Genomic DNA, 25,375 nt, shown 5'->3' on the forward strand with positions numbered 1-25,375 from the left:
TATAAATCATGTCATTTAATTAATCAACTTTTTAAATATCTAAGTTATAATATTAGAAAGAGCAATGGTGAAATTCAAAAAATTATAGCATTATTATTATTTTTATTCATATGAGTGATTATTCTAAGCTGGTTATCATTACTAAAGTTATTAACAGAAAAAAAGAAAAAAAAAAGTTATCAATAAATAAATAAAGGTCCCATCGAATTTCTAAATCTAATAAAAAAAATGAACAAAAATAAGTTATTAACTGAAATGAACAAAAATTCGCAACGTGAAGAATAGGCTCTTAAAGGTCCTAACGAATTTCTAAATCTAGTCGAGCCTAAACCTATTCTCATCAACTTAAGAAGAATCGAATCTGATATTTCATAAATATATTATCAAAGATTGAAACCCTGGTATTAAAAATTGTATTATAAAATCACTAACCAAGCAGCCTAAAACCTAAAAGTTGTAAAATCAATTTGGGAAACTCTAAAAGTTGATGGATTAAGCTTCAATTGGCTTGGATTGATGTTGAGATCTATCACATGCATTTTACCAAGTGGCTGAACAGAGCACAATCAAATAAATTCATTAACATCAAGTCGATAGCTTTAATGGAGTACGTAGAGTACAAGGACAGCCAAGATTTTGCACCAAACATTACAATTCGTAGATTTTTCATGATGATTTCTCCATCAGTTGTATTGGGGATAAAATGTTTGACTTGCTTGTTTCTACAATACACCCATTCATCACCATCTCTTCCAGCATGAAATGTGCTTTCTCAAGATGAAACATTATATCTAGCTCGCACTGCAAGTCAATCGGACAATTCAGTAAAATCCATGAAGGAAACATCATTCAGAACTCATAATCTCAGATTTCTTTTGAACTAGAAACAGTTTTTTTTTCGTTGATAGATGAAAAGGAAACTCATCAAGGATATAAACTCCCAAAAGAAACGAAAAAGCAAACGAAGTTCGGAAGACATAATCTCAGATCGAACACGAGGGCTTACCACATTCCCGAAATGGCGGTCCATGGTTTCAACCAACAGGTGAATGAATTCCAAAATTGCGAGTTCATTCTGCAACATTGAAATACCAAGAAACGGAAAGGAAATGTTTGAGAGAGGAATCAAAAGAAAATATAGGAGCCATAGAAGCTCTCTGATACTGCCATCTAGAAGCTCTCTCATTGATATTCTGCAAGGATCCAACTTCCTTACTATTTGAATTGATAATAAGAGTAGGAAAACGATACAAAATAGCCAGAACACCCAGCCTATTCGAGAGGGTTGTTAATCTCTTCCTAGAACACTGTTTTATTACAAAATACTTCCTACCTTCTACCCGAATACTAAGCTGTTAATAAACCCTTCCTAAACACAGCAGCCAGACATACACCTACGATGGACTACCGTACTACACATCCCGCTAACATCCATATACAACTATAGCTAACTTCGAGTATGTATCCACAACTGGGGGTCTAACATATTCATAGAAAATAAGCACATGCATAATAGAAATGTGTGTTAAGCATATCCGATAAATTCCACAAAATGGGCCACAATAAACTTATTTCATTACGAAGCATATCGAGTTCCAAGATGGTATACTAATCATTTGCAGGCAAAAGGAAACTACGCGAGCATAAGTTAATTATCAATAGTAGAAAATGTAGAAATTAACTCACTTCATCGTTGTCAACTCCAACCAGGAAAAATAGAGATGCATATCGCCTATATACAATCTTATAGTTGCGATGCTCGACAAAGGAACACTGTTCACATAGAAAATATTATAAGTAAATATAGGTGCTAGATGCAATCAAGAACCAATAATTGCACTAAAATTGGTTCTCGGGGAGAGGATAAAAAACAGAACACATGTTAGGATTCCAAGAAAATATACGGACAGCACTAGTATTCATATGTAGATTCCTAAATGATGTGCACGATTAATCTTTTCAACTAAAGCAAGGAAAGAGCAGCAGCATACCCCTTAGCAGGTATTGAAGCAGAATAGATTATCACTTTATAACTAAAATGGCCCTAAGACACATGGTGTAATAGCCCAAATCCACCACTAGATAGTCTTTTTTGGGTTTTCTCTTCCGAACTTCCCTAGGGAGAGGTCTCTACATCTTTAAGATATTGTCCACTTTGAGCTTTCCTGTCTGGGCTTTCCCTCAAGATTTTAAAATGCTTCCACTAGGTAGATGTTTCCGCACTCTTATATGGAGTGTTTCGTTCTCCTCTCCAACCAATGGACAGCATAGGAATTGGATTGTCGGTTGGTTGTTAGGGGTAACCAGGAAAACCTTTATCGATTTATTTCCTTAACATTACTTCCTGTTGTGAATTTTATTCCAGGGTAAGAAATGGATGATTAGACATCAAAGTATTTGGTGGTTATTGGCTTATAAAACTCCCTATTATTCATCAGAGTAACTGAAAAATACCGTAGACTTGCGTAAAATCATCACTAGCGTAAGGAAAACTGGATAAATGCTGCATGTGCAAACAAACCACTATGAATGATAATTTTTACGGACAATACAATCAACATGTACCTAGGGCCAACTACAGCTGATTCTCCCCTAATTTGCATTCAATTTACAGATCAACAGAAATTCAAAAACAATTCATCGATTCACATGATACAGAGGAGAAATTCAGAGGAATTGGATTGAGATCTAGGCACGAGAATCCAAACTTACCTGTTGTTCGTTACGAGCGAGGCATTTGCGAACGATTTCACCCTCAAGAGCTCGACGTTCCTCGAGGGTAAGATTTTCGTAATACTGAGCGAGGCGGGTTTGGCCCTGCTTGTTCACCATCAGAATGAATCTGATCCCCATTTTGCCTTTCACAAACTCGATGAAACTCGCGCAGACGAAAAACAAAAAGCCTAAATCGATCGCGCGAGGAAGAAAACTCGGGAATGTTATTTTATTTTTCAAAAAAAAAAGAAAAAAAAAGAAAAAAGGTCTGGCTGGCAAAATAATTTTCAAACAAAAATTGCAAAAAGCACCCTTAACTTTATTGATTTTGCAATTTGCCCCATTTTTTATTTATACTTCTAATTTTATAATAGTATAGTCTCTAAAGTTCAACATACATTAAAATATATAACTACTATAATAACATATTTCTAAGATATAAGATATTTTTTTACCTATAGAATCATAGGTTAATTAAACATCTAATATTTAAAATTAAAAATTTAAATTTAAAATTTAAAGTAAATTACAACATAAATAAATATTTAGGTATAAAATGTAACCATTTTTTTAATTTAAAAAACAGTACTTTTATTATAATAACTATTTTCTTTATAGTTTTATGTTTTTTAAAATTAAGTTCATAAAAATTACTTTTATTTATAGATTTCTTGCTTTATTACTTAATTTTTATAAAAATTTGAAAACTTAAACAAAAATTGATATTATTTTTAAATTTTGGGTGAGATAATTACGACTATATAAAGGTATGCATATGCCAAAGTGTGAGCGGATGAGTTTGCAGAGTGGCTAGTCACACTTCGATAGAGTATGAAGCTTGAAACAACGACATCAACAAAGCCTATGATCCTCGCTCGAAATCACACTAGAAATCGAGGAAGTAATCACGACAAGGCAAATATAAATATGAAAATGTGACGAAACATCTCAACACAAGAACACATGTTTGAAATTCGAATCACTCCACAAGCAAAATTTAAAATTACTAAGACGCTGAGTTTAGAATGCATAAATGCAGACATTGGTTTGTAGTGTCGAAATAAAACCCGATAATTTACGACAAAACTGAAATATTTTATTTTAACAAAAATTGCATACATCAGTAATTCAATTCATCTAAAGACCAAAGGATGACACCATCTATTATTTTTAATATATAATAAAGATTAGCAAAAGATGTAATCCAGACCATGGGAGGGGAAGGGCCTCTACAATTAGACTACAACAAACTCCATGAACAACAGCTTCTTCGCACCTGGTTAAGGACTGAAACACCCTTACCTTGCCTTACACCACCACCCATCTTTCAACTTCTTCACATATGTGAGCTGAGCTACATTACACTAGGCTTGCTCATTGTCTCGTCCTCGATGTTGTTGGTGTTGTTGTTGTCGTCGTTGTCTAACTTGTTCGTCGTTTCTTCCTCTTTCAACTCCTCGGCTACTGCGTCTTTCTGAATCAGAAAGCTTGGCTGGTTCGTCGATGATAGAAGCCTTGCCCACATTCTATCAGTTATCACCACCTTGTTCTGTTTCTCTGTGATTCTCTGCAGATTGACCAAATCGGAGTTAGTAACATTCAATGCAGAGCTTAATGAATGAATGTTTACTCCGCCCGACAACCATGGACCGATGACGGTTGTTTCATGTGCAAATGAAGCAAGAAGAATTAAATCAGTGTCAATGGCAACAAACCCAAACCTCCCTAACTTGACCGACGCATACAATTTCTAATAGCAGAAGAAAATGTGAGACTGAACGACCGACCGACCGACTCGGGGTGGTTTAGTTCGTTTCAACCTTCACCTTAACGTAACATGTAAAACATAATTTTGTAATAAATAGTCCATCAAATGTGTGTGATGCATGTATGTCGTGTATTTATTCTGTGATTCTATGCAGGGGGGTCGTGTTTTGAATCAGGGTCGGGGTCTTACGTAGAAGGGAATGTATGTCTGTCTTCCATTAACAAGCCCGCTCGTATAGCCAGTATAGCCAGCCATTGCTCCATGTATAGCACTTTGAGCAAGTAGAGTGCAGTAAACATTGTCCGAGGCATTACTTGGGATAGCTCGGATCATATACGTCGGATCTGTCCGAGGAATAATATTATTCATCTGTCATATAGTTCAATAAAACAATCAATGGCATTGAGATATGCTTTGATTCAAACTTACCAATATATTTGAGGTTTATGGTCATCTTATGTTCTTTTGAAAAATGATCCTGCAGAAAGAAAAATGAAATTCTCAGTACCGTATGATCGAGTCGTAGAAGCAAGAGAACCTTAATACTATATATGATCGAGTCGTAGAGGCTCATACTATAATAGTCGCTTCGTACTACAGATCTAACTAAAAGGAACAAAGCACATTGCAAGCCAACCTTGATTTTCTGTGATATCCATAGCCCAACATCTTGAAGAAGCTTGTTACCAGAAGCATCCAGCTTGTCAGAATCAAGGCTTCCAGACAGCAACTCCTGCCCGGCTCCTTCTGCAATGACAATGACCATGTGGCCGTTGTCTTTCAGACATCTTGATATGTATTCGTAAAGTCCACCGGGTCCTTCAAGATAAAAGGGCGACTCTGGAATTAAGCAACAGTCGACGTCCCTGCTTGCAAGCGTTGCGTACATCGCTATGAACCCTGCACTCATCACCACGAAAGCAAAATAAAACTTCGGCTTTGATACGTTCTAGAAGTTCTACTGATCGTAAATGCTATCGCGAACCAAGTTCCACTGATCGTAAACACGACAAAGCTACAGTCTTACCACAATAGCGACCCATCAACTTCACAAGCCCTATACCATTCTCCATACTTTCAGATTCGACATGGGCTGCGTTTATAGCACGCTGAGCCTCCTCAACGGCAGAGTCAAAGCCAAAGGACTTGTCAATGATCTGCATCAGCAACAGGCAAAATCCACTTACATCCAGTAACAATCTAATTTACCACAATAGTCAACGTTGGAACATGAACAACGTACCGGGATGTCGTTATCAATGGTTTTCGGGATACCAACAACTGCAACTTTGAGCCCTCTTCTTCTGACTTCCTGAGGTACAAATAATCATTTATTTCCCGTAAGAACCATGTACCGAAAAGTGGATAAGCCACTCGAGATCAACATTATCTGCATTTTGCATCAAGAAAAACGAGAATATCCTTCCCAATGTTACCTCATATATAGCAGATGCTCCCCTCTGAGTTCCATCTCCACCAATTATATAAACCTGCAGAAAGAACAGCAATGAACTTAGGTCCAAGAATCTACTTTTCCACCAAAATTGCATAATGATAGCGTTCACACCTGATTGATGCCACGATCTTGAATGCTGTCAACTATTTTTGAGGTATCGTGACCACCTCGTGATGTCCCAAGGACAGTTCCACCGCGTTTATGGATATCATTCACAAACTTTGGAGTTAAATGAATGGTATTCTTAGAATAGAAACCTCTATATCCACCCTGCAAGTCACTTTCAGCTTAATAAATTCATGAACATATTGCATTGGTCCCTATTTAACCAACAGCTATAGTAAATCAATCACTGGATTAAGGCAATCACTTACTTCAATGCCCAGAACCTTCTTGACTCCATACATATTGTATAAGCCACAAACTAGTTCCCTAATCACAGTGTTGAGTCCAGGGCAAAGACCGCCACATGTCACAATGCAAGCGTGAACCTCGTCTGCCTTAAAGTATATCTGAACAACAAGCCATTGCAACTCAATAACTAAAAGATGATATTAGAAATCATGCACAGATAGTGAAAGGAATAGAGACAGAGCTTACCCGTTGGCGAGGGCCAGCACGTCGAAAATGTATTCCTCTCGGACTATTCTTGTGAACAACAACCTACAGAAGCAAAGAAAACAAATATAATCATTTTCATATGCCAATACTTCACAACTCTTGTTACTAGGAAGAAGAGGGGAACGAAACATTTCTTTAGAAAGGTGTGAAAATCTCTCCCTAGTAGACACGTTTTAAAACCGTGAGACTGACGACGATACATAACGAGCCAAAGCAGACAATATTTGCCAACGGTGCAATAAACTATGGGATGTATCATTTATCAGATCATCTTAGATACACAAGCTCTCAAAGAATTTTGTCACAAATCCCCAAAGTTTAAGATTAATCAATTTAACATCCAAACTCCATTAAAACGAAAGTTAAGTTCTAAGAAAAGGCTAACCTTCTGAGGAACGGTATCATCAACATGCACAAAATACTGTCTGCAAAACACACAGATTAATTTCATCAATCATAAACATAAACCAGCCAATGTCAAAACAAACCATTAAAAAACACATATCAGATTGAAAAAAACCACAAAAGAAGAAGCACAAACTTGACTACAGAGTAAGCAGGATTGTCTTGCAACGGATTGGAATACGTCTGCCATCAAAACAACCACCAAAATCAATAAAACGAGCAGTAAAACAAGTGGGGATTACCAAATCAATTCAAACAGTACCAATTTCCATTTGAAATCAACAGAGTGAACTAAAACAAACACACCCAGATAACGAAATCTCAATAAGATAAACAGAGTAAGTACACTTGACCCAAGAAATCAAATCAGATGGGGTTGGGAAAATCTTACAGGCAGATCGGAAATATAGTCGGACAAGTGAGGAACATCTTCAAGAACATAACCAGCATCGCCAAGGACGATCTTCGCGTTGCTATTATGAATGTTATTACCTGTAGCTGCCATTAGAGTTCGATTTTGGAACAAGAAACCCGATGATGAAGGGGAAGAGAGAGTTGATGGGGGCAAATCGCAAATCTGATTTGGTTGAAGAAGAAGAAAGTATATATATTATATATGGGTAGTGTTGACCAAATAGAGAAAGACGACCCGTAAAAGTAGAAATTGAAAAGACGCTAAAATGGGTTTGTGGGATCGATGGGGCTGAAAAGAGTCTGGTATTTCGAAGATGGATGGAGAGAAAACTGGTGGCTGAAAACTGGAGGAACTGCGACCACTTTCTTCTACCGAATGATTATTGGGAGGAAAATAAAAGTTACCATACAATGCTTCCGAGAACAGAGGGGTTTGTAGATTCGTGAATCCATTTCCTTGTGGGAATTTGATGCCTTTCATCGGCCGACACACCTGATTTTTTTTTTTTTTCAATGAATTTTCACAAAACCCATCTATATCAGGAATTTCAATTTTCGTACATTAAAAATATATAAAATAATAATAGTATTTTTTTTAACTGTACGGAAAATATGATTGAGATTCCCTCGTTTGCGGGAATTTCTTTAATAATTCGTAAAGTTTATTTATTTTTACGGAAAAAAAATATGTATCGGGTTAAAAAGTTTCTAAATTTTAAATTAATTTTCTTATTATATAAATTTAAATTTTATGTCAAAGAAAATCATAAAATTTCATGCTAGATTTTTTAGCTTGGACGAGCGTTTAAACTTTTATTATACGTTATGATTATGGGTATTTTAAGGTTTAAAATTATAAAATTTTTAAATTTTAAGATTTAAATTGTAACCGAAGATTAATTTTATTTTATTATTTTCTTAGGTTTATGTCAACAATATTTTATCATTCTTTAATGTTAAAAAAATATTACGACTAAAATGGAACTAAACTTAAATTTTATCGATTTTAAAAAATAATGATGTAGCTTTGGCGTTGATTTTATTAATGTTTCTTATTTGGACTTTAATTTTATATTTGATACGTGAGTATGTTGACGTAAGCATAATTTATTAATTAAGAGATATACTTCATTGACTTATTTAATTTTAATATATATAAAAAGAGTATCCCAGCTCCCATTAGCAAAAATAAATAAATAATAGCAAGATGAGAGTATCCTAGCTCATATTTGATATTTAAAAAAAAAATGTCTGCTTTGAAAATTGTGGGTAATAATTTAATATTCTATTAATAAATATAAAATGTGAGAAAACAAGCATAATTTAAAATAAATAAATATTATCAAATGAATAAAATTAGATAATTATAAATAAAAATGATGCATTCGAGGTGTAAAAGTAGGTTTGAAAAGAAATTTAAATACGAAAAGAAAACAAATGAAAATATACCATTTATAGCAACAAAAAAAATTAATGTATTAATTAATTGATTGGACTAAACTTGACTTTAACCATTCAGCTCTTTAAAATTATATAAATTTCATGATATTTATCTTAGTAAAAGTATTATAATTCAGAAAATAAAATTTTGAAGTAAAAAGTAATTAATTGATATATATACCATAATTGACATAAAAGTGTATTTTATTAAGAAGAAAAAAAGATAAGAATCTTTGAATTGAAATATGTAACTATTTAATCAAACATAGGGTGAATTAAATTATTTGATTCGGAGGGAATAATAAAGGTAGGAATCGCGTTGGCAATATCCACGTGTCGTAATGTGATAGGAAAGGCCGGATAACACGGGCAACGTGTGGAAACTGCTTTATATTGTTTAGACTTTTATTTCCTTTTTAGTTTTTTATTTTGTTTGTTTCTTGAATCAGAGTAAGCGGTGTAATTTAATCCGACGGCTTGGATTCGCCTTTTTTTTTTTTTTTTCTTTTTGATAAATGGAACATTAATTCGTATGCGGTGCACAGTTTCCTTGTCATTTGTTTGGTTCCATTCACTTAATTAAATATTTTTTTTCATTTCCAAATACAATGAACAATATATCAATTTTTTTTTTATAATTATTAAATTTATAATAATAATGTAGACATATTAAAAATTTAAACGAAGAACTTGTGTTTTAATCGATTGAATTTGGTTTAGAATTTAAATGCAAACCATAAAAAGAAAGTCTAATAAATCTCATAAATTTAACGTGTAATATTGGGACATGCATTCGTGAAAGTCGAGAATTACGTTAATTTATTGATAATTTAATTATGAAAGTGTAATTAAAAGGGCTAAATTACAAAGTTATTCTTTAATTGATTTATTGGATCCGTATAGTTAAAGAACTAAATTCCTTAATTTTGAATTGTTATTTAAAATGATTAAAAAATAATAAATGATAAATAGATAATAATTTATTAAACACATAATTAGAAATTTACCTAACCCAAATGGTGGCGCCCAACGTGGGGTGCAGTGAACCGCATGGGCGGCCATGCTGATCTGGATCACTAACTTTGATACCTGGTCTTCTTCCTAAAACTGCTGGCTCATACACACTCAACAACGGCCATCCAATGGTCTTACAAAAGAACCCCTCCGTAATCAGCGCCCTCCAGTTTCGTTCACACGCTCTCTCTTAATCATCCCATCCAACGGACCTCATTTTATATTTTCACTTTTTCATCATCTAGAATGTTCCATTTTTTATTCCATATCCAGTATCGTAGATATTGTTTTTTTTTTTTTTTGTGTTTTTCCTGTCGGGCTTCCCCTCAAGATTTTTATAATGAGTCTACTATGAAAAGGATACCCTTATAAAAATGTTTCATTCCCCACTCGAGCTAACATGAGATCTCACAATCTTTGTTAGTATTTGTTTCTCTCTCCAGCCGATATGAAATCTCTTATAGAAAGTTTAAATTCCTATAGTTGTACTTAAAATTGATGATAAGAATCCAAGAATCCAGATCATACTTAAACCATAATTATGTTTGTAATATGAAAATATTAGAGAAAATACTGAAAGTGGGGATTTAATATTATACCTTTGCAGTTTAGCTCGACTTTCCTTGTAAATCAATAGCAAATTCGAGTCCTCAAAAGGCCACAAGGTGGCAATGCCTGAAACATGAAGAAGAAGAAGACGAAGAAGAAGAACAGACACCAACAGTCTTATAAAGCAAATCAAATTCCGTTTTATTCCTTCTTTTGCTCTAACTGACTGATAATAGAACAGAATTTGGCAATAGTTGGGGGAACCCGTACCTGAAAGCAACCATTTCCAAGAACATTGAATCCATCTAGAAAATCAGATAGAGTGATAAAGAATAGACTATTAGGTTATATCAGATGCCTAACTCCAGTTTCTTCTTTGACTTACCAGACAGCCCACGAGAACATGTGGTACACCAATTTAAGCAGCGTCTTACACTCGTGAACCAAATGCTTAGTGAATGGTATGATGATATCAATAAGAAAGTAGAAAAAGGTACCTCCTTGTTGTCATTGATGAGGAATGCTGCAGCGCCAAAATGATGCGAGGAGTCAGAAGAAAGCATGGAGGACAGATCAGGAATCCAGAAAGTGAGCATGGCATACCCTGCTTCAGCATGATGATAGTTGAACCCCCTCCTGAAAATTACAACTCTAAAATATCTAATAATACCCATGAAATCAAAACATCAGTTAATATCTCACATTAATAGCCACAAGAACAACTTCAGCCTGCTCTGTATGTAAGTTGAGCCATAGCCCTTTTTTCCCCTGCATGGGAAAAAAATGGTTCAAAGTGCAGAGTTCCCAAGCGAAACCGTGGTATTAAAAAGACGAAGAAACCCTACTTTTCTCGGACTTTGTGTAACAGTACAAACCCACCCCTAGCAATATTGTCCTCTTTAGACTTTTTCTCAAAGTTTTTAAAATTGGTCGATTAGGGTGAGGTTTTTACACCCTTATAAAGACTATTTTGTTCTTCTCTCCACGAAGGTGGGATCTCAGACCTTGAGTATCCATTGGAAGAGAGATGGTTGGAGAGCTGATGTAAAAGTGTTTGCAGAAGAGGGTAGGCTCTGGGAATTAATGATGACCCCTTCAAATTCATCATTCCTGTGATCTATAAGTTCCACGGCCATGTTTGGTGTAGAAATGTCAGGAGACAAAACATCAAATGCTGTTCTTTTGAGTTTTCTAGTACATGAGGTTTCTGGTACAACATCCTTGTTCAAGACACCTCGATTATGTTCTTTAAGAGTTAAAGGAAGGAAGGAATGATTAGATGGAAGTTGTAAACCAACCCCACCATAAAATTAGAACAGAGAATATAGGAAAGGAAAAGTCACAAGTTTGAGAAAATCTTTTTAGGAAATGTCTACAGCACTACAATTGCAAGCGATCTTGCATGTTGGGAGGAAAAGAAGACACTACCTTTTGGCCAGCTCTGGAAACTTGTCCACCTTCTTGTCAAAGGAAAGCGCATTGTTATTCCCCTTGAAGAAACCAAGCTGCAGAAACCAGATAATTGGATCAATCTCTCACCCGAACTCTCCAAACCCACCGCTAGAAGACATTGCCTCTTTGGATTTTCCCTCGAGGGGCACACCTTTGTAGAGAATGTTTCATTCCCCTCTCCAACCAATGTGGGATCTCACAATCCACCCCCATTTGGGGCCAGTGTCTTCTGACACTCGTTCTTCTGTCTAATCGATGTGAGATCTCACAATTCACCCCTTTGAGGCAATGTCTTCGCTGGACACTGCGCAGTGTCCACCCCCTACTGGGCCCAACATCCTCGCTAGCACACTGTTTGGTATATGCCTCTGATACCATTTGTAACAACTCAAACACATCATCAACAGATATTATCCTTTTCGGGCTTTCCTCAGGGTTTATAAAATGCTAGGGAGAGGTTTCAACACCTTTATAAAGAATGCTTAGTTCTCCTCTCTAACCGATGTGGGATCTCACGTTTAACACGGTGGAATATTCAAACGGGTCGACGATGCACAAAGTAAAAGAAAAATAAAAGGACTGTATATAAGAAAAAATAGCATAGGCAGAGCAACCTCAACGTTTGAAAAATGATTCAGTCATTTTATCAAACACCTGATAGGCAAAAAGGAAGCAGCCATTTATACGTACCCAACTCCCCACCACAACTACATATCGACGTCCTCCATAAGATAAACAATCAGAATATGCTACACATTATTAAGCATGTCGTGGTTTCACCTGCCATTTTCATCAGAAGAATATAGAATAATTTCGCTAGGTTCGTGCTGGAATTTTGGTGGCATATGGCCAGATATTCTTATGCTTTTCCATATCCCTCTTCAAGGTTGATCACCACAACACGACGACACCGAGCCCTGAGATCTGATTTCTTCGGCACATTCTCAAAGGTGATGGAATCCCGCAACCTGAGTTTAGGGCTTTGCTTTCTGGAGAGGCCTCGTACCAATAGACATAGGTCTCATACCAACAGAGATAGTATTTCTCATTTATAAACCCACGATCATTCCCTAAATTACTCAACACTCCTCCCCTCGAACAAAGTACCATATAGAGCCTCCCCTGAAGTTTATGGAGCCCTCGAAAAGTCTTCCCTAGGCTCGACTCCTTCTTTGGAGCCCTTGAACAAAGTACACCCTTTGTTCGACACTTTAGTCACCTCTTGACTATACCTTCAAGGCTCACAATCCTTTGTTCGACATTTGAAAATTCCATCGACATAGTTAAGTTTAGGGCATGACTCTATACCAATTGTTAGGTTTTGACATAGTTAAGTCAGAAACACACAAATTTTTTAAAATTTTAATTAAGAATTTGTGAATAAATCTAAGATATATCAGTCAACACAATCATAGTTGTTGAAAATAATTTTGAAAAGTAAAAGCAAAAGAATCTCTTATATTATATACTTTCAATTTGGTAGAATTTGGTAGAATTAAGACAGATATTTTAACCCAAAGTAAGATATTATTCACCTTGAATAAATATTTTATGGAATGATTTAAATTTATTTTGTTTTTTAGTTTCTTATCCTCAAAGCTCGAAACTGGCACTTCAATTATATATGGAGGCCTATAAGGTTCATAAATTAAATAATGTCTATTACTATATTAATTGGATATATTTAATGTCACATGCATAAAAAGCATTATAAAGATCTTATAATAATGATGTAATGTGACATATATATGTGTTATATAATTCATTCATTTTTCTCTTTTTATGTTACAATGAAAGCCACGAAAGTAGCCAAATAAATTGGATTTCATTAAATGCAACTGTTTATTCCTTGTCTTTCAGCTAAATTTAAGTTCTCCAAATTTTAAAGCGTGTAATATGTGGGTTGTTTATGGATTGGATCATATTGCGTTATTTTTAGATCAAAGGTAATTACAAAATTAAAATAAATACAATTTTTATCATATGATAAAATTAGAAATTTTATATAGTTAGGTCGGCCATTAAATCATGTTTGAAAATTATCCCAAGAATCGAGATTTAAAATATATTTTGTTGACATATTTTTGTTTATAAATATCTGTTTTGTCAAGTTGCAATAATAATAATAATAATTTAATAAAATGGAAGTCCCAATTATTGCAAACAATGGTGGAATATGAATTTATGTTCCAACAACCAAAGACAACCATATAAACCGTACAAATTAACTGTAACAATAATATTGTACTGCTCAAGGACATATGCCCCATCTCTCAAATTAAGATTTATTATTATTATTATTATTTTTACTATAAGATCATTTTTTTAAATTACAATTGTGACGATAATATTTACACATACTAAATACAAACTATCAACATGAGTATAATTCAATTGATATAAAATATATATTTAGAAATGTTAACTAGGTTTTTCTGTTATAACGTAAAATAAATAGTATATATTTCAATTTACAACCTCGCTTAAATAAAAAAAAGAAATGAAAATATTTCATCTCGTTTAAGTTGGAACCTCATTTAATCGACATATATATTTATATCATCAATTAATGGATTAGAAGCTAAAGTCTCAATACGAGTTGAACTAACAAAATCACAAGTTTTTATGAGTTTCAATTGAAGTGTAGGGTGAAAAGGTGTTAATATTAGGTTGGGACAATAAAAAATTTCCTCGATTTTATTTCGAGAACAATAATAGGGAACAACATTTTTCGTCTCACCTAAGTTGTCCAATCTTTGTTTTTCTTTATTAATTTATATTTGTCATTATATTTTCCATTACTAATTCTAAGTTGTCCATTCCTGACAAGGATGTTGAAACCTACTTCTTAGACGTGTTGTAAAATCGTGAAACCGATGATGGATGATGATATTTAATAGATTAAAGCGGACAATATCTGCAAGCGGTAGACTTAGACGGCTATAAATAGTATCAGAGCTAAACACTGCGTAGTGTGACAACGAGAACGTTGGTCTCTAAAGAGGTGGATTGTGATATCGGAACTAAGTTAAGGGAAGAAAATGGGAAAGGGAGAGAGTTGGTGGAAAGTGAAGGGTTCTCAATCCCATCATTTGGTTCCAACATTGGTGAATGAGAATGTGAAACAAAACGTGAAGCCTAGCCATCATCTTATCATTTTTACCCCTTTTTTTTCCTTTTTTTTTTTTTCTACAAAATCCCTTGCAAATGGCCCTACGATCGTGGTCGTACTTTCAAATTTGTAACAATTTAGTCCTTATATTATACACTTTCTAACAATTTAACCCGTACAGAGACTAATCGATACAGATTTAATGTATAAATTTATAACGAAAGAGATAAACCTATTGAATCGTGTTGGTGTGCTTCTGGTCCAAGTTTCCCTAGCTCCTTTTTAGGGTTTTTAATCAGCCCTAATTACAAGCCATGGTGGTGGTCCATCCAGGTCTGTGTACTCCTCTTCATTTCCCTTTCTTATGAAGCAAACCCTTCTTCATTCTCTCTCCTCTCTCTCTCTCTCTCATCATTCATCCACCTCAAGACCCATCAAACAGATCCACTTCTCCAAAATAATTGAGACACACTGTTGAAAACAATTAAAGCTCCTATCTTTATATTCATTTTCATGTATTATGCATACTCTATCCCCTATTTCTCTTTATTTTACTTCATACGTACCTTTCATATCCTCCGAGCTTACCCGTAACTGGCACGTACTATTTCTCTTAACCTCAGAGTTTAATATAGTTCGAGTCATTTTTCTATCTGGGTCATAGGCAAAACATCGGTTCGATATAGTTCGAGTCATTTTTTCATCTGGGTCATAGGCAAAACAACGGTTCGATATAGTTCGAGTCATTTTTCCATCTGGGTCATAGGCAAAACAACGGTTCAATATAGTTCGAGTCATTTTTCCATCTGGGTCATAGGCAAAACAACGTCTTGATTCGAATAACTACGTATATTCTATAGTTTAGGGTTGAATTATAATATGGGGTTTAATTTATATAAATATACCTAACTTTTATACTATAATAAATAATAGTTGAAGCATATGTTTGTATGGTTTGGTATTTAATTAATAATATAAGCTTAGTGTATACAAAGTACTAAATATTATATAAATTATAATATCTATTTTAGATGGTATTAGCAACAGCTGTGAAGCTGCCCGTTTCTTCCCTTTTGTGCTTTTGTAGTCAAGGCTCAAAGAAAAGAGCTTAGAGAGAATTTTGATTTTCTTTTTTCTTTTTTCCTTTTTTTTTTTTTTTTTTTTTTTTTTTTTTTTTTTTTGTTGAAAAATTTGAACATGTCCTTTGTTTTTAATTCAGCAAAGGAGATAAAGGGTCGGTGGGTTTGTATTTTGTAAGTTGAATTAACAATAAAAACCCTTCCTTTTTCTTTTTTGCCCTTCTTCTTCTTCTTCTTCTTCATCTTTGTCTTTTTGAAAAACAAAACGGTGCCGTTTGTGGCGATTGCGGCGGCGAGAAGATCATTAGATTGTCGTCTGGGTTTAGGATATGAAGTGGACGACAAGTCGGTTGAAAAGAGGAATAGAGATATGAGAAATAGTAGCGAAATTATTGGTTCCATCGTCGGTGTCGGCGGCGGCGGCGGCGGTGGCTCTGATTCCTTATTAGATGCTAAGCTTGAGCAGCATCAGCTGTGTGGATCCAAACACTGCCCTGGTTGTGGCCATAAGCTTGAAGGAAGGCCGGTACTGATTTATTTCTTGTCTTTTTTTTTTTTTTTTTTGAAAAATTTAAATTAATTTCAAAAGGGTTTGTCTCTCTGTCTTTAAATTTTTGGGTTTGTTATTGTTTGTTGCAGAATTGGGTTGGTTTACCAGCCGGAGTGAAATTTGATCCGACAGATCAAGAATTGATTGAACATTTGGAAGCAAAAGTTAAATCAAAAGACATGAAATCTCACCCTTTGATTGATGAGTTCATACCCACAATTGAAGGAGAAGATGGGATTTGTTATACACATCCTGAGAAACTTCCAGGTTTTTTTAATTCTCGTTTGATTTCGTTCGGTTTCGTTTCGTTTCGTTTCGTTTTGTTGTTCTGATGAATTTGAATATCTAGGAGTTACTCGAGATGGATTGAGTAGGCATTTCTTCCACAGGCCATCGAAGGCGTACACGACCGGGACGAGGAAGCGGAGGAAAATCCAAACGGAGTGCGATTTACAGGGCGGGGAAACGCGGTGGCATAAGACGGGAAAGACGAGGCCGGTGATGGCGAATGGGAAGCAAAAGGGGTGTAAGAAAATCTTGGTTCTTTACACCAACTTCGGGAAGAACCGGAAGCCGGAGAAGACTAATTGGGTTATGCATCAGTACCATTTGGGTCAGCATGAAGAGGAGAAAGAAGGGGAGCTTGTGGTGTCTAAGATATTTTATCAGACACAGCCACGGCAGTGTAATTGGTCGGAGAGAGCCGTTGCGGCGGCTGAGGGTAGTTTTGAGGTTGCTAATTTGAGCCGGCGGGAGAATGCTGCTAGTGGGAGCTGTTCTTCTATGACGCAGACTGAGGATATGTCTCCGGCCGCCACGGCCGGTGTCGGAGGCTCCGTTGCCAGCTTCAGCTCGTTGGACATTCAACCCCACCTCAAATCTGACCATTTTGGGTTCGTCCCATTTAGAACATGTTTTGAGGTACCATATTTGTTTCTATGTTTTTTTCCACTATTGTCTACTTTTAAGCATAAGCTCTAATAACTGTACTTTGTGTTGTACTTTGTGTTTGACTGACATATTACTTATAAAATTTATGATCTTGCACTAAATTAGCCAACGTGGAATTCATTCTCTAACGATTCAAAAACACGAACAATTGTGGCAACTAAGATTAAAAAGTGAGGAAATTTATGGTGTTGTAGGTGGGAATGGAAGAGGGTTCAACAGGGAGAAAAATGGGTTTACAAGACGGAAGAGGCGGCGGCGGCACATGCAGCGGCGGCGGCGAGTTTGAGTTGAGAGACCACCGTCATGAAAGAACATCAGCTCTAGATCATCATCATCATCATCAGCTTGTGGTGGCCCACAATGAGCATCATCATCATCATTCTGTTGTTAACCATCATCAACCAACCACAGCCTTCCACGTCACCACCAATCCTACTCATCAAATCTCCACCATCATCACCCCTTCTCCTCTTCTTCTTCTCGATCACGATTCATATCATCTTCATCACTCTCCTATCATCCTCCAAAATCAACCCTTTCATCAGGTACGCGTTTAAAAGTGTAAAATCAAACATTAAATTGATTTCGAGCGTAATTTGTGACATGGGTGTTCTTATTTTTAATGAATTTTGCTACATTTTTCGAAAAAGATTGAATTTTGGAAGGTATTCAGTTATGTAAAAGGTGAAAAAATGTGACCCATGAAGTTATTTTTGAAACTAACGCCTTTGAAAAATGGTTCATTTGAATAGCTTTTCCATGAACGTAGAAACACAAAAGAACAACTAAAGATAAAGTGGGAATTTCTGTATCTTTTAAAAGAACAAAACATGGAAGAGTGTTGTCGAAATTAGTGTGTTAATTAAGATTTGGATTAATAATAATGATAATAATGATTAAGATAATGATTATTGTCTGCGTATATATTTGGAATTTGAGTGCGTTGAAATGGAAACATGAGCAGCAAGAAGGTGAAAGTGAGCATCATAAAATGGGAGGAAGGTCGGCGTCAGGCTTGGAAGAACTCATCATGGGCTGCACTTCTTCTTCTTCCATCACACACCAACCTGTGAGTCTTTTCCTCTGCATTATCATTATTATTACATGAATTATATGCATAACAATATAATTTTGTCTCTCTCTTTTCTTTTTCATTACTTTTTGACCCTCAATTCCAAGAACCCCACCACCTTTTTCTCTTTATTTATGGGTTTTTCATGCACAAAACTAGAAACGGTGAAGTAAATCTCACGCACACTAACGGTAGAACGTTCCGATACCACTTTGTGAAAATACTACACGCGTATTTGTGAAGGAGATGTCGAGAAAGGAAAGACAAGGAGACAAAGAACACTGAATTTATCCAAAAAGTCTCTCTATTTCTTTTCTCTCTTGCTCTCTTTTACCCTCGACATCTCCTTCACAAATACGCGAGTAGTATTTTCACAAAGTGGTTTCGGAGCGTTCTATCGTTAGTATGTGTGAGATTTACTTCACAAATAGTGAGTCTTATTTTAACGGAAACAATATGGTTTCAAAACAACCCAAAGCAATGATATTAGGGTTTAAGCGAGAAATGGAGGAAACGAGTGAGTTTTGAACTATAAGGACTAAATTTGTAATTTGATAGAGTGTTTTTGTGGAACAGGAAACATCTATAGCGAGTGGTCGAGAGGCAGATCAGTGGATGAAGTATTCATCTTTTTGGCCGGACTCGGACAACCCGAATCTCCATGGTCATGGATAGTCGATTGAATAACGAGACAAAATCATCATTCTCTATTCAATGGTACGTCGCCAAAGTTCATACAAATATATTTCTTATCGTGGGCACTCGAGGAAACCCGAGCCAATAAACCATGGATCAACCCGTTTCCCTTCCCGGATTCTAAACCCGACCGATATACGTATTGACCCTTTTACCCTTTGCTAGAGAGAGTAGAATGAAAGGGAAAATAATATGAGAGAGAAGGAAGGGAATGGAATAAGAAAGAGAGAAAAACCAAAACCATGCATATAACTATTTATTTATATATATATATATATATATATATATATATATATTAATATATATCTACACATACATACATGAATAGCTACATGAAAGTTGTTACATGAGTACAAAAAAATCTTTATTGCTATTCATTCTATTTATTAATCCATTTATTCATTTTTATTATTATTATTATTTCAAAAGAACAAAAAATATATATATTAGCATATTTGTTAATTGATTTTCATGTAGTTGCTCATTTTTTCGCTCGTGTTTAATACATAAATATTTTTTAATGTAATATTTTTAAAAATAAGATTTTTTTTAAAGAATATAGCGTTTAAAACCCGAACATTCAAACTCCAACTTACCGAACATGTGATATTTAATTGTTTATTTGAATGAGATGTAATCTAGAATATTCTTTTCATTTGAAAAACTAAAGGTATAATTTTTTAATTTTAAAAATATAAAAAATTAATAGGAATTATACTAAATACTCTAAATTTAATATGTATTATTTCTAAAATTATTTTTTTTTTCTTTTAAAAGTTTGACCCATAATAGAAAATAATTTTCAAAAGTAAATAATATTTAGTGGGCCCAAAACAAATAAGGGTAAAGATTATATTCTAATTAATAACACCTTATTAAGGAAATGTAAATTTGTAATGGAGAACAAAGTGTAACTAGCTATGGTAAGAGAATAATATTAGCATCTTTTTTCTTCGTATATTTTAATTTTTGTCTCCATTTCATATATTCCCATAAAAAACAAAAGTTAAAAACATAGATTTTTTTTTTTTTTTTAAATTGAAAGATTTAAAGAAATAAGTCTATTGATGAGACTTCCACCTCATCAATTTTAAATTTAAATAATCTTGTATATGTTTAATTATTTATTAGCATGGTTTATTTGGGAGTTTTTTTTTTTTTTTTCAATTATTTTTATTAAGATGTCAAAATATTAATGAAAAATATGTAAAATCTCGTCCTCAATTTGAACATATCTCAGCTCAGCAGATATATACATAAATTATCATATCAGTTTTTGTTTTTATTGGGTTTTTGAAAACCTTTCACTCGACCGTATGAAATTAACATGCCTCTGGGTTCTCTAGACTATTTCACAGAATTCTAATAAACAAAATGATTCTTTTGAAAGATTCTACTATTTAAGGTAGAAGGTGATCTTTTGAATTGAAAAAATATTCTCGAAGACCATATATTTTTTTTTAAATTGACCTAAAAATATTTCTAAAAAACAATTAATCTGGCTCGTAAATTATTCGTGAATGGGTATTCAATGAACTTAAGTCATGCAAGAAGTTAAAAAACAAACCGACAATATATGTTTTAAAAATGAAAAAAACATGGGAACATATTTTAATAGATTCTTATGACCAACTTTATAAAGAATATAATAAAGAATTCACAAAAAAAACATATAATTTAATTAAAGAGGTACATGTTTTTTGTATAATAAGAGATAAAAACATGCATGAAAATAAGTTATTTTTAAAATAAAATAAATTAATTAGGTTTGAGGAGCTTCTAAAGTGGAAATGGTGGCAGGAATAAAGAAAGAGAGAGGACAAGAATAAACTTTTTAATGGAAAAAAGTGCCCCAAATTACCCATTCTACCCTTTTCTCTTTATTTATTATTTAATTTATTTTTTTAACGACAAAATCCTTAAATTCCCTCGTACTACAACTTCAATATTTGTTTTATTGTATATGTTCCTCTAACTTATAATGTATTTAATATAATATTCATAATTAATTTTTTAAATAAAAAAGATAAGAATTTATTACGTAAATTTTAGAGAAAAATGAAACTAAACTCGAAACAAATAGAAATTATAATAAAATATATTTTATGTTATTTATAGCCTATTTGCTTTTGAAAGCCCAATAGTATAATGTGGATCCAAAAGGAAAGCCCAGCCCAGGTTATATGGGCTTAAAAGCGTGAGGCCCAAATAGAAGTTGGGATTGGAAACTTGTGGCGTACGTCACGGGCCACGTCACAGCGGTCAGCATTTCCTCCGGGCGGTGTCGGGGTAGCTGTCACCTTCCATTTCCCCCAACAACTTTCCATTCCGATTTCGTGGTTGGTTGGAGCATTCATATGGGTGTGCTAAATAAATTTTCTAATTTATTTTTTTAAAATATATTAATGTCACAATTTAATGGAAACTATAATTTCAAAATGAATCATTTTTGTTCATCGAGCCCACTTACTGCGGATATCCGCATATTGGTTGGAGAGGAGAACGACACATTTCTTATAAAGGTGTGTAAATCTTTATACATGACACATGTTTTAAAACCTTGAAGAAAATCTCAAAAAGAAAAGCAAAAAAAATAATAATAATAAATGTTATCGGTGGACTTAGACTATTACAAATGATATCAGATCTAAATATTGGGTAGTGTGCCAGTGATGATAATGGCTCCCAAGAAATGGTGAATTTTGAGATCTCACACTGATTGAATAGTAGAGAATCATTTCTTACAAGGGTATGAGTTTTAAACACATATTTACGTTTATTTATTATAATTAAAAGAGACTCCCAAAATTTAAACCCATTAGCTAAAACACAAAGGCTGCAAAAATTACAAATATATATATATATTATTATTATTATTATTATTATGAAATAAAATAAATGACAATAAAAATTAGAAATTAAATGAGTTATTTGGTGTTATTTTTATTACTGAAAATGATGGGCGTAGCTGAAATAATTGAAAATATTTGGGTTCTATTCATCCATTATCGCGGAGAACATTCACTACACGCCTAAAAAATGAAAATTCATTTATATATTCTGTCAAATTAATGTGATGGTTTTGCTGTCGTGTCGGAAATTTTAACGAAATAAATAGTTTGACTTTTTGTGGCGTTCTATTCAGATTATCTTTGACCACTCATTTTGGGCCGCCTCCTGTCTCTCGGACCCTGTTCCTTTGCCCAGGCCCAACTCCTCACCTCAAATTTAAATTAATTACTATATGCCAATAAAAATTAAGGGTGTGAAATTTTTTAAGGGTGTGAAACCTCTTCACGTGTTAAAAACTTTGAGGAGAAGCTCGAGAGTGTGAAAGTTGAAAGAGAACAATATCTGCCAACAATGAGCTTAAGTTGTTACAAATGGTATTATTAGAGACATACATGGAGCCATATGGCAACTTGGAGGACTCCAAGGTGGTGTGCCAGCAAGGACGCTGAACCCAAAATGGGTGGATTGTGAGTGTTGGATGATGAAAGTCCAACATCCCTAATTTAGAGAATGGTCATGGGTTTATAATGGAATAATACACTCTCAATTGACATGAGGCCTTATGGGAAGCCCAAAGCAAAGCAGGCCAATATGATACCATTGTGGAAAGTCTTGTTCGTCTAACATGGTATCAGAGTCATGCCCTAAAACTTAGTAGTTTCAATAGATTGGTAAATCCTCAAATGTCGAACAAATGACTCCAAAAGAAAAGGAGTCAAGCCTCCTCGAAAGCATAGTCAAATCTAAAGGAGTCGAGCTTGGATTAAGGGGAGGTTTACTTTGTTTGAGGGGAGGTGTTGGATGATGAAAGTCCCACATTTAGGGAATGATTATGAGTTTATAATCAAAGAATACTCTCTTCACTAGTATGAAGCTTTTGGGGAAACTCAAAGCAAAGCCATCACAGCTTATGCTCAAAGTGGACAATATTATACAGTTATGGAGAGTCGCATTCATCTAACAGTGAGATCCTACACAGAATGTGGAGAAGCCGGATTCCCCAAAAAAATGATTTTCATGTATGAGTTGGTAAATAATTTTGTTAAGTGTAGCAAATGTACAAATTGGGCATGAAAGGTACTCTGCATTTTGAGATGGAATATTAGGTAATCAAATATTGAGAGAAATTTTAATATAAAGACAATCGAAATGATATTAGTAAAGTTACATAATCAAAATTATTGTTCTGTTCATGCCAGAGTTTTGATTTCTGGGTCAATTCATTTCTGTGGCTACTCTCTCTTGAGGGACCAAAAAAATGAACTTCCAAATCGTCACTTGTCTCGTCTTCTTCCTCCTCACAAACACCCCTGCAACTGAAAGCTTCGGAGTAGACATCAATGGCGGAATCGGAGTCGGCGTCACCATCGGCGGCGGCGGAGGAGGAGGAGCAAGCGTTTGGATTGGGGGAAACAATAGACCCCAAACGCCGAGGCTGAACAGAGCTTACACCGCACTCCAAGCATGGAAATCTGCCATTACAAGCGATCCATTAGGGATTTTACGAAGTTGGGTCGGCCCCAATGTGTGTTCTTACAAAGGGGTTTTTTGTGCACAAGTTGAAGACGAATCAACGTCGTCCCTCGTCGACATTATCGCCGGAATCGACCTGAATCACGCTAATCTCGCAGGTACTCTCGTGACAGAGCTCTCGTTTCTCACCGAAATCACTCTGTTTCATCTCAACAGCAACCGATTTTCCGGCACTGTGCCGGAATCCTTTAAAGAAATGTCATCACTTCAAGAATTAGACCTCAGCAACAACATGTTTTCAGGTCCTTTTCCAATTGCCACATTATACATTCCAAATCTGGTGTATTTAGACCTCAGATTCAACGATTTCCACGGCCCAATTCCTGAAGATCTCTTCAACAAAAAACTAGATGCAATTTTCCTCAATAACAACCATTTCGAAGGCGAACTCCCTCAAAACCTGGGAAATTCCCCTGCTTCTGTGATTAATCTAGCTAACAACAAGCTAAGTGGCAATCTCCCAACTGGGTTTAGCCTCTTGGGTTCGACACTGAGAGAAATCTTGCTTTTAAACAACCAATTAACAGGGTGTATTCCTGAAGGATTCGGGCTTTTCTCTGAAATGCAAGTATTGGATGTGAGCTTCAATTCGTTAATGGGTCATTTGCCGGACACTCTGTCTTGTTTAAACGAAATCCAGATCATGAATTTGGGGCACAACAGGCTTTCTGGTGTTCTTCCGGATTTGATCTGTTCGTTGAAAAACTTGGTGAATCTGACGGTTTCTTTCAATTTCTTTTCTGGGTTGAGCCAAGAATGTTCGCGCCAATCTCTCGAGAATCTGGGCTTTGATTTCTCGGTTAATTGCATTCCTGGACGCGACATGCAGAGGCCTCGCCCTGAATGCTCTGTTCTTCCTGCTGCTGAGAGCTTGAATTGCCTTAGAATACCTCTTGTTTGTGGGACACTGGCTGATAGCTCAGACACTGATCCCAGTTCTTCATCGCCATGAGAAAAAAATTCAGAAAATAACCAAAATTTTAAGATGGGTTTGTTATTAATTTCACAGTGATCAATCAAATATTTGGCTGTCGATTTGTTTTGATTCTCCGGCGAGTATTAACCAATTATCTCATTAATTAATTAATTAATTAATTAATTAATCAATAATTTTCTTTACTATTACTATAAATTGAAAAAATTAGATATTAAATTCAGGTCTCCATATAAAAGGATGAATTATTGGAAGGACAATAAAGTTTGTCTATCTTAGATTAGTTACATGTTTTAATTATTACATCAATTTTCAAACTTATTAAATAGATTTTTACATTTATCTAAAAAAATAAAAATTACTGGTACTCGACAAATATATATATAGATTAAAAAATTACATTACAGTTGTAGAATTATGTCATGTGACATTTCGTACCCCTGTCATGTGTACTACTAGTCTATTACCACCTAATAATATTCCGCTATAGTAGGGGCAGAAATGGAATTTCGACTGATATATAATGTAATCCATGCAAGATAAGATTAAAAAAAGTCTGTCTTTTTCGGTAAAATCTAAATAACTGGTGGGGTTGAAATGCC

At 34.7% G+C, this 25,375-nt stretch overlaps 5 protein-coding genes across 5 annotated transcripts; 2 read left to right on the forward strand and 3 right to left on the reverse strand.

The window, feature by feature from the left end:
* Positions 1 to 552: 552 nt before the first annotated feature.
* Positions 553 to 2,934, reverse strand: LOC111779694 (SNARE-like superfamily protein). The gene is made up of 4 exons (XM_023659811.2): positions 2,713 to 2,934; positions 1,687 to 1,773; positions 1,007 to 1,075; positions 553 to 801 (listed from the first exon to the last, which is right to left on the reverse strand). The coding sequence occupies exons 1-4, from the start codon at positions 2,851 to 2,853 to the stop codon at positions 667 to 669; spliced, it is 432 nt and encodes a 143-aa protein (XP_023515579.1). The 5' UTR covers positions 2,854 to 2,934; the 3' UTR covers positions 553 to 666.
* An 855-nt stretch (positions 2,935 to 3,789) lies between these two features.
* Positions 3,790 to 7,817, reverse strand: LOC111780304 (ATP-dependent 6-phosphofructokinase 6). Its single transcript, XM_023660675.2, has 13 exons — positions 7,357 to 7,817; positions 7,102 to 7,148; positions 6,946 to 6,985; positions 6,540 to 6,602; positions 6,314 to 6,451; positions 6,051 to 6,209; positions 5,920 to 5,973; positions 5,727 to 5,795; positions 5,511 to 5,640; positions 5,121 to 5,383; positions 4,913 to 4,961; positions 4,673 to 4,827; positions 3,790 to 4,282 (listed from the first exon to the last, which is right to left on the reverse strand). The coding sequence occupies exons 1-13, from the start codon at positions 7,468 to 7,470 to the stop codon at positions 4,070 to 4,072; spliced, it is 1,494 nt and encodes a 497-aa protein (XP_023516443.2). The 5' UTR covers positions 7,471 to 7,817; the 3' UTR covers positions 3,790 to 4,069.
* Positions 7,818 to 9,621: 1,804 nt separating this feature from the next.
* On the reverse strand, positions 9,622 to 12,838 carry LOC111780598 (uncharacterized). Its single transcript, XM_087119764.1, is given in 8 exon segments — positions 9,622 to 10,687; positions 10,880 to 10,899; positions 10,901 to 11,014; positions 11,016 to 11,033; positions 11,085 to 11,150; positions 11,423 to 11,628; positions 11,811 to 11,887; positions 12,615 to 12,838. Coding segments are annotated over 8 exon segments (951 nt in total). The 5' UTR covers positions 12,680 to 12,838; the 3' UTR covers positions 9,622 to 10,302.
* Positions 12,839 to 16,112: 3,274 nt separating this feature from the next.
* LOC111780325 (NAC domain-containing protein 75) lies at positions 16,113 to 19,696 on the forward strand. Its single transcript, XM_023660698.2, has 6 exons — positions 16,113 to 16,551; positions 16,665 to 16,842; positions 16,925 to 17,496; positions 17,721 to 18,071; positions 18,491 to 18,595; positions 19,175 to 19,696. The coding sequence occupies exons 1-6, from the start codon at positions 16,396 to 16,398 to the stop codon at positions 19,271 to 19,273; spliced, it is 1,461 nt and encodes a 486-aa protein (XP_023516466.2). The 5' UTR covers positions 16,113 to 16,395; the 3' UTR covers positions 19,274 to 19,696.
* Positions 19,697 to 23,418: 3,722 nt separating this feature from the next.
* LOC111779566 (leucine-rich repeat extensin-like protein 2) lies at positions 23,419 to 24,884 on the forward strand. Its single transcript, XM_023659627.2, has one exon. It carries the CDS (start codon positions 23,565 to 23,567, stop codon positions 24,789 to 24,791), a length of 1,227 nt encoding a protein of 408 aa, XP_023515395.2. The 5' UTR covers positions 23,419 to 23,564; the 3' UTR covers positions 24,792 to 24,884.
* Positions 24,885 to 25,375: the final 491 nt, after the last annotated feature.

The sequence above is a fragment of the Cucurbita pepo genome, chromosome 18 (genome assembly GCF_057944985.1).
Source record: "Cucurbita pepo subsp. pepo isolate OVF chromosome 18, ASM5794498v1, whole genome shotgun sequence".
Classification (NCBI taxonomy): domain Eukaryota; kingdom Viridiplantae; phylum Streptophyta; class Magnoliopsida; order Cucurbitales; family Cucurbitaceae; genus Cucurbita; species Cucurbita pepo.